Source organism: Antrostomus carolinensis, unplaced genomic scaffold, assembly GCF_000700745.2.
Source record: "Antrostomus carolinensis isolate BGI_N321 unplaced genomic scaffold, ASM70074v2 scaffold25112, whole genome shotgun sequence".
In the NCBI taxonomy this organism is placed as follows: Eukaryota; Metazoa; Chordata; class Aves; order Caprimulgiformes; family Caprimulgidae; genus Antrostomus; species Antrostomus carolinensis.
The window spans coordinates 66,789-75,537 of NW_010299381.1; the positions used below are offsets into that span (position 1 = coordinate 66,789).

The 8,749-nt window shown below is 54.4% G+C and overlaps 1 protein-coding gene across 2 annotated transcripts in view; it reads left to right on the top strand.

Annotated features, from left to right (window-relative positions):
* AXIN1 (axin 1) overlaps positions 1-7,089 on the top strand; it is a 72,668-nt gene extending 65,579 nt beyond the window's left edge. The window contains exons 7-9 of one of the 2 annotated variants that reach the window (XM_029083691.1): positions 369-614; positions 5,615-5,785; positions 6,636-7,089. In XM_029083691.1, coding sequence (XP_028939524.1) covers positions 369-614; positions 5,615-5,785; positions 6,636-6,762 — 544 coding nt within the window. In that variant the 3' untranslated portion in view covers positions 6,763-7,089. The remainder of the gene's footprint in view (positions 1-368; positions 615-5,614; positions 5,786-6,635) is intronic. The other variant, XM_010162786.2, reaches the window with a different exon arrangement.
* The last annotated feature ends 1,660 nt before the right edge of the window (positions 7,090-8,749 follow it).

Genomic DNA, 8,749 nt, shown 5'->3' on the forward strand with positions numbered 1-8,749 from the left:
CCCAGCCTGGGAATGTCGGCAGCACATGGAGGGGCATTTCTGGGGGAATGTCACAGATGGTGGAGCTGCCTTTTGCTGGTTTTATTTTTGTGTATTGTGGACTTGATGAGAGACCTTAAACAGACCCGTGGGCTTTGTGTCAGGCTTAGGTTGCTCACCCTGATGTCTCAGGTCTTGCTGCCCTGAAATCTTCTCTGAAGGTGCAGCCGGGTGGCTGGTGTTCCCCTGTCCCTTGGAAGCTGTGCTGTAAGGAGCTTCCCAGCGGTGTCTGTGTCCACCTGCAGAAGCCATAGGTCCATCTAGAAGTGACTGTGTGCCTGTGCAAAGCACCTTGGCGGTCCATGTAAAACCTTTGTGTTTGTTTGTAGCTCCTCAGGTGCTAAGAAGCAGCTGTCCCATGATATGGTCCGACCTCTCTCCATTGAGCGACCTGTTGCGGTGCATCCCTGGGTCAGTGCCCAGCTCCGGAATGTCGTCCAGCCTTCTCACCCCTTCATCCAAGATCCTACCATGCCGCCCAATCCAGCCCCCAACCCTCTCACCCAGCTGGAAGAAGCTCGCAGGAGGTTGGAGGAGGAGGAAAAAAGGGCTGGAAAACTCCCTCTTAAACAAAGGTACAGTGATAGGGTCTGGTTGTGCATGGGAGGGAAAGGGAGAACTGCTCTGAAGCTGGGCAGCTGAGGGAGATGTCCACTGCTTTCTGCTCTGGTCTCCAGCTCCCAGCAACAGCTGGGTGGAGGTACATGCAGAGAGGTCAGAGAATCTGCCCCAGTCCCTCTGACGTGGTGTGAATGCCAAAACCCACCTCAGGGGCTTGGGCTTGTGGTTTGTGAATGGAAAGGCTGGAAATGCTCCTGGAAGGGTTGGGGAAGGGGCTGCTCAGAGCTTGAGAAGGAGCTGGGCAGGTGGAACATGTCTAGAGGAGCACGGTAGGGGAGAGTGCTCTCCCCAGGTACTTGCTGCCCCTTGGCTCATTCACGCCGGCACGATGATTTCAAAGGGTGGTGCAGCAGCAGGATGCAGCAGGATGCAGAAGTACAGAAGAAGAACACATATTTGCTCTTTATCTACATCTCCCTCAGGCTCCCAGCAAAGGCTGCTCATGGCATCTGGATGGAGCACTGCGCTGTGGTCCTGCAGCAGCAGCAGCAGCGTTGGCTCTGCACGGCCCTGTCCAAGTCACAGCATCTTTTTGTGACTCAGCTGAACGCCTGTTGCAGAGCTGATTCTCCTGCTCCTGTGTTATCTTTCAGAGAAGAGTATTTGCAAGGCAGCCGGAGCTCTCGGATGAAAAGCATTTTGGAAGTGCTAGATAATTACTGTTAACAGCTAAAAGCACTTTGTCCATTAAAAACCTTTCACAGCTTTATAGCTTTATTCTGAAAACTTGAAACTTTGGCATCTGACTCTTAGAAACACGAGTGTAATTTAAAAAAGGAGCTCTGTTAATTGCTGAGCTCCAATTATTTTTGCTTGTGGTGACCATGTAGCAGACTCCTGTGTATTTATGTCAGAGCGTTGATGGAAAGCCAGGTAATCAGAGGGTTCTCCCAAGTCAGGGTAAGCCAAGTTTCTTTTATCTACCTGTCAGTTGGTGTAATTGGGTAGGGTTTATTAGGACAGTCATTTATAGTCATACTGAATTAATGCACCTTTGCCAGAAATGCCTAGATGCAGATACACACTTTGGAAACATGGCCCTGGGCTATATGCACACGCAGTTAATACTCTAATACTAATTTGGCATGTATTTTAAGCATAGCTTTTGTAGGAACCCCATGGCATTGGGATAAATGCCGTGCAGAGCAGCGGCAGGACAGGCTGAGCGGTCCCGGTGCTGGGCTGCTCTGCTTTCCCTGCCTCCCCACGAGGTCCAGCTCTTCTCCCGGTGATGCAGGATCCCCCCGACGTGCCCCATGCCTGGAAAACCAAGGAGCTGTGTTCACCCCAGGGGGAACTGCTCAGGGAAAGCAAATGTACCCGTGTCCAGTAGCAGGCACAAATGGATGCAGTGGTCCCTGTGAAGCCAGGGGTTTCTGGATGTTGAAGTCTCTCTGCTGGGTTTGGCAGAATTGGGTGCTCCAGCAGAAGCAGAGCAGCTCTTCAGAGAGCTTCTGCTGTGGTTAGCACAGGGCCTGCCTGAAAATAGACCCCACATCTCTTCTGAGCGGGGCTGCCCGAAGCTGGCTGGGGAGCTAAGGAAAAACTGAGAGGGGAGTTAATGTGAAAACACCATTTATTTCTGTCAAGAGCTCTGGAGAGCTCTGGGAAATTGGAGCCAGTGCCCAGGTTTGTCAGCAGCCTTGGGGAAGGCATGGAGCACACAGAGCAGGGGAGGTGGAGGTGAGCCCAGAGGTGTCCTTGAGGCACCGGCTTGAGCTGGCTGTGGGAAGAGAATGCAGCGTGCCAGCTTTGTACAGCCAACCTGACCTTGCCGGCGCGGTTACCCAGCCGCTCTCCTCCGGCACAGCCCTCGCCAGCAGTGGCTTCCCCAGCTAACTGCCCTTCTGGCTGGGGGTCACAGCAGCCCCGCTCCCACCCCAGCACTGCCCTGCTGGAAAAAAAGGACGTGCCTGTAGTGTCTGTACTGGGAATCATAAATATTCCTCCAGAAATCACACATCTGTTTCAAAAAAAGCCTTTCTCTCCCTGTTCCACAGCGTTTGGAGGGACGCTGATCTCTGAGGTAGCCACATGGCTGCTGCCAGGGAGCAGTGCAGGGTTTGGTGTCTGGTACGGAATGACCTGCAGATCCAGTGTGCCCAGCGCTTGTGTCCCAGTCACCATCAGGTTTCTTGCACTTACAGCCAGGTTTTGAGCCATTTCCTGTAGCTCAGTGTCACAGTTCACTTGTGTTTGCAGCTAGATGAGGTAATTACTACCAGCTCTCCAGAGAAAAGTTTTTTGCAAGCAGAGAGAACGTTAGGATGAGCTTGATTTGGAATTAATTGGGTTGGGACAAGGCTAGAAGGGGAGCAGAGCTGGCTGCTGGGACACCTACTGAGGTCACATCTGCTGGGTGTTTTCCAGGCTCTCCAAAGCCCTCCAGCACAGGGCTGAGCTGCAGCGAGCTGGGTGCCTCACCTCTGAGGTTGGGTTTGTGCTCTAACACAGACTTGGTTTCCCTGTCATGGCACCACTGGTTATTTGGCTGAAGGGGTCAGGTTATTTGTCAGGAGGGGTAGGGAGGTGCAGATGCATTCGGTCAGACAAGTGCTGCCGTGTCCTTAACCAGCCAGCGCTGTGTGTGTGTGACACGTGCCACAAAGGGAGCTGGTCCCAGAGGGGCAGGGTGGTGTTCCTGGGTCACGCTGCCACCCGGGAGGTGGGTGCAGGTGGAAGCTTTAACGGGGCAGAGCTCAGGTACAGTCTGGTGACCTGTTTGGGTAAGCCATGGTCTCGAGGGATCTCTTGGCAATGACGAAAGCGAAGATAATTGTGTTGTCTTGCTCTCCTGAGAGAGACTCTTGGGAAATTACATTTTCAGTGATTCCTTATTCATCAGCCCTCCATCAGCCTGCTGGAGATCAATGGCTGCGGTTTGGGACGCGTGTGTGTCCTGCTCCTGGCCAGCCTGTCCTGCTGCACAGCCCAGGAGCTCAGAGGCACCGCAGCCATCCAGCCCTGCTTTGATTTACAGCAGAAGCAGGAGATCCAGAGCCATGGGGTTGTTTTTAGCTCTAGCTCTTGAAGCAGTGCAGAGTCTCTGCTTTCAGGCATCATTTCAGGCATCATTTTCAGGCACAGCTCTGCTGTGTAAAGAGGTGAGCACTGGAGCTGGGCTGAGCATGTTCAGAAACGGCCTCTCAGGGCTGAGTTACGTGGCAGGAGGAGGAAGGCTCCCAACCACATCCTCCTCTGTCCCTCCCTCTTGTTTCTACTGCAGCAGAGCTTGGGGGGGGTCCCTCTCCATCTCCCCAGGCGAAGGAGAACAGCAGCCCCGGGGAGATGGCTTTGCTGCCTGCACAGGGCACGTAGCTGTGTCCCCGGGTGCCAGGTCCCTGGGCGTGCAGCAGCTCTCTCTTAGTCACAACTTGCTTCTAGCAGGATTAAGAGAAGCTTAGGGACTTTGAGGTTTTCCAAACCCCTTCAATTAACTTCTGGCTCACAGAGTTCACAGAATTTGCCTGAATTTATGACCCATTTTTCCTTTAAATGCCTTTTTTTTTTTTTTTTTCCAAGGATGACTCAATTCCTTAATGTTTTTCTAGCTAAAGGGCATCCTGTGCTTTGATACAGGGCTGGGAAAGGCTCCGAGAGCTCTGCTGGCACCACCAGCCACCCTTGCCATTCAGGATGCTGCATCTTCTCCAAAGGTCTCCCAGGCAGAGCAGGGACCAGGAGGGTTTGTTCAGTTGAACTTTTAGACCTCTCATGCCTTTAGAAAGAGGTTAAAAGATTGTGTCTCATCTTGGTTTGCAATGCCGATGTTTACATGGGCATGGATTAAAAAGGTGCTGTGCCCGCCAGCCAGTGTTTAAAGGTTAGGGTCAGAGTCATTTCCAAAACTGCAATTACCTCATGTGCTTGGCAAGTTCTGGTTTTTATAGCAACTTTTCCAGTCATGTAAAGACAAAAATCATCTTTTTTATCCAGTGTGCTTTTTAAATAATTTTTTTAAAGCTACCCAATTTGTTTGGTGTGACTTTGAAAGAGCAGGCTGCCTCTGGCTCAGACCACACATGCCAAGTTACTAATTTGTGTCGGCTGCTGCCATGTTTGTGCAGCATTTACAGCACCCCAGATGAAAGGCTCTGCAGAAGGGCAAAGTACCCTGATATTTATTATTGCTACTTCTGTCTGCCTCTGAAAATGGGGTCAGGACTGGCCTGATGGTTTCGGTCTAGTGACAGCACCACGTAGCAGAACCTCAGTGTGTGGGTTGGAAGCAGAGACCAGACCAACATCCTGAGAGTCAGGAAAACCCAGGAGATAGAAGGTCACTGAGGTTTGGGGATGGCAGCTGCCTTGCCACCCTGCACCGATGGGATGGGCAGCAAAACCTTCAGGGCTCATCCCACCAGGAGCTCCATCCCCGCAACCTCCATCTGCGCTGGGAGAGGTGCCATGGGGAGCTGCGGGGAGCAGGAGTGGTCCTGTCTGCACAGCCCTGCAGATGTAGGTCAGCAGAAAGCCATGTGGAGCTGTTTTGGCCACGGCAGCAATAATCCCAAGTGGTTTGATCTGTTACCATCCCAAAAAAGCACCCAAGCACGTCAAGTGCTGATGGTGACCTGGGTCTGCTGCCATGGGCTTGGGGTGCTCTGCTTTGCCCAGAGCTTACCAATGACCCCCTGAGCCAACGGTGCTGTGGGAAGGGCCATCCCCTCCCAAAGCCCAGGGATGGGTTTCTTCAGCACAAAGAAGGTTGAGTAGAACCTACCCCCTCCTTGTAGCTTCTCTCTGGCCCCATCCAGCCTTTCCAAGTGCCATTCACTCCTTCACTGGCCTCAGCGTGCGGCTGCGTGCCAAGAGAGCTGGTGGTTGGAGCAAAGGATGCTCCTGAGGGTGTTAACTCAGCATCTCCACCCAGGCTCTGCAGACACGGGCTGTTGGGCCTGCCCATGCTGGCAGATGGGCTGATACTCAGCAGATCGCTTCTATTTTTGCCCAGCAGGTTGAAGCCCCAGAAGAGACCAAGCAGCGGCGCGTCCCAGCCATGCGAGAACATCGTGGTCGCTTACTACTTCTGCGGAGAGCCCATCCCTTACCGCACCCTCGTCAAGGGGCGTGTGGTGACACTGGGACAGTTCAAGGAGCTGCTGACAAAGAAAGGGAACTACAGGTAAGGGCTGCTCCCCAGCTGTGGTGTGGTGCCAGCAGACTCTCACTGACCCCTGGCTGATGCCGCTGCCAGGACGCAGCGGTGTTGCCCCCTCCAAGGTGAAGGAAGGTCAGGGGGGCTCCTGGAGCCTTCCAGGAGGGCTCCCGCAGGGCATGCTGTTGTGGGGATGTGGCAGCACGGCCGCAGTGCCTTGGCTGTTGAAGAGGCGGGTTACAGGGACGAGGGAGATCGGGTTTTGTAGCAGAAATGTCCTGCATCACAGTTTACACCGTCAAGAAGCTGCTGAGCTGCACTGCAGGGTCCTGGGCTGGTGAAGAGCAGTGTCAGCTGGTGCTCAGTGATGCTGTGGGGAACCCTCTGATTTCCAGAGCTGTTTGGCTCCTCCCAAAGTTTTCTGTGGTGAGGACAGGGAGGTTGGGTTCTGCCAGAGTCCCAAAGCAGCCAGGCCTGGGGTGTGCAGCTCTCCACCTTCCCCCTTCCAGGTAGGAGCTGCCATGGGAAAGCCTGCCTAGAACTGCTCCACCAACATGGGTGCCTCAGCCACTGATTGAGGGAGAGCTGTGAGTGGGCCTGGATTCAGGGCTGGAGCTCCTGGAGTGCTGGCATGGATCCTGACCACTCTTTTTCTGCTCACTGGGTGAGGGCAGGGGCAGAAGGGAGGCCCCAGTTGCCTCCATGTCTGGGGAAGCTGCTCCCCATGCACCACGAGCTCAGGGCCATGGAAGGGCTGTACCCAGGTTTGGGGACTGTGGTGTCCCCGTGACCATTCACCTGCTTTTTTAAAAACCGTGACCATTCACCTGCTTTTTTTATTCTTTTCCTTTCTGTCTCCATGTTTCTGGTTTTTCAGATATTACTTTAAGAAAGTGAGTGACGAGTTCGACTGTGGCGTGGTCTTCGAGGAGGTGCGGGAGGATGACACCATCCTGCCCATCTTCGAAGAGAAGATCATTGGGAAGGTGGAAAAGATCGACTAGGCTCCAGGGCTGCCGAGGTGTGAGGACAGGACTGTGAAAGACTCTGGGACTGGAGGAGAAGGCCTGGGGTGGACGCTGGCGATGGCACGGGCAGCCCAGGGCAGCAGGCAGGAGCCTGCTCCGGCACGGACCTGGGCAAGCTCCAGGTTGCTGGTGGACACCGTTCCACCCCACAAACCTGCCAGTGGGAGCCTGGGCTCCCTCTCCATACCGAATATAAGTGTAATGTAGCATTGTACAGTGCATTAGAAAGTGTAATATGACCTTGTTTACTAAAGCTGCATATTTTTGATATATTGTAATAAAAGGAAAATATTTCCAATGTCACAGTGCTCTTATGTAAATGTAAAACACAGGTACTGCAGAACTCTCCCAAAGTGTACAGCCACCCGTCAGACTCCTCACAGCACCCTGCCCCGGCGTCCCTCAGCGTGGATGGCTTCGGAGCGCTGCAGGGTCAGAGCCACTGTCCCCCTGCTGCCGTGGAAGGGGTGGCCCTGCTCCGGAGGGGCTGTGGTCCCAGCTCACCTCCCAGGATCACTGAGCCGGTTGGAACGAGTCGGTCTCTCTCCTCCCTGGCAGTCTCAGCTGCTGGATGTGGTAGGATGGGTTTTTTTTTTTCCTCCTGAGCTTTCTTGTGATCGAGTAAATCCCTGAGGGATAGAAGAGTCGGTGCCACCCCTCAGGGCTGGGGGCTTCCTGCAGTGCAAGGGCCGGCTCAGCAGTGTGAGGACTGGCTCAGCACCGGGGCAGCGGGCTGGGTGCTGGCATCCCCCTGAGTGCCCCCAGAGAAGGGTTTGCTTCCCAGGAGGGTGCTGCAGTTCCACAGAGGGCTGGCAACCCCTCTGCCCAGCACAGATGTGCCCAGGCCCCTGGTGCCAAGCTCCAGCTTTGGTCAGGGGACTCTTTTTGGGAGAAACATAATAGGGCAGGGAACTGGCTAGACACTAAAGCCAAGGACAAGAACTGTCTTTTTATGTCCTGTGTCTTGGCTTCTGTGTCCCAGGGGAGGCAGCAGGAGGGCACTGTACCCCAAGGGCAAGGGGGGGTGTTGATGCCAGTTTGTGGGGCTCATGTAGCGCCAGGTCACCCTGTGGGGCAGCTGGCACCCCGGGAAGCCGCCTGGGCTTACTCAAACGCAAGAAAGCTGGGAGGTGTGCCGGTGCTTCTGCCACCCTGCCCACGGCCCTGCCCATTCCCCGGCCCTGGCTCTGCTCTGGCTCCTTTGGAGACCAGCCCTTGCCCGAACCGGGGCAGCCCCTGAAGCCGGGGGGCGTCCACGTTGGCTCTCGCCCTGCCCGGTGCTGCTCTCAGCCATGGCAGCGTGTTGGAGCTGCCGGGGACCCCGTGGCACCGCGCCGGGATGCGACTCAGCCTGTTGTATATGTCACCGAGTGCCTTTAAAACCCGGTCCTGTGATTTGCCTCTAACACTACATGAAGTCCGGCAAAATCCACAGTTGTTTTCAGCCCGGGAACAGCGTCACGAGCATTTTTCCTCCCTGTTTTTTTGAGTTCTGATGGTGTTGTGTCTGGTGAGGTTGTTAACACGCCCGGGATTTCCGTCTTCCCCCTCCTGTTGTATATGTCACCGAGTGCCTTTAAAACCCGGTCCTGTGATTTGCCTCTAACACTACATGAAGTCCGGCAAAATCCACAGTTGTTTTCAGCCCGGGAACAGCGTCACGAGCATTTTTCCTCCCTGTTTTTTTGAGTTCTGATGGTGTTGTGTCTGGTGAGGTTGTTAACACGCCCGGGATTTCCGTCTTCCCCCTTTTTTTCTCAGGGGGGGGTCCCCTGTAAATATGTACAGCGGCCGCGCAGCCCCGCCGATGTCTCCTCTGCATTCTCATGTGCTGACTTGTACAATGATCTTTTCAAAGGTACTTGGATAAAATGAAATAAAACCCCACGTCCCATCACCTGCTGGTTTCTTCCTTCCCCGTGGAGTGGGCATCGAGGTCCCCAGCAGCCAGCTGGGGTGACCA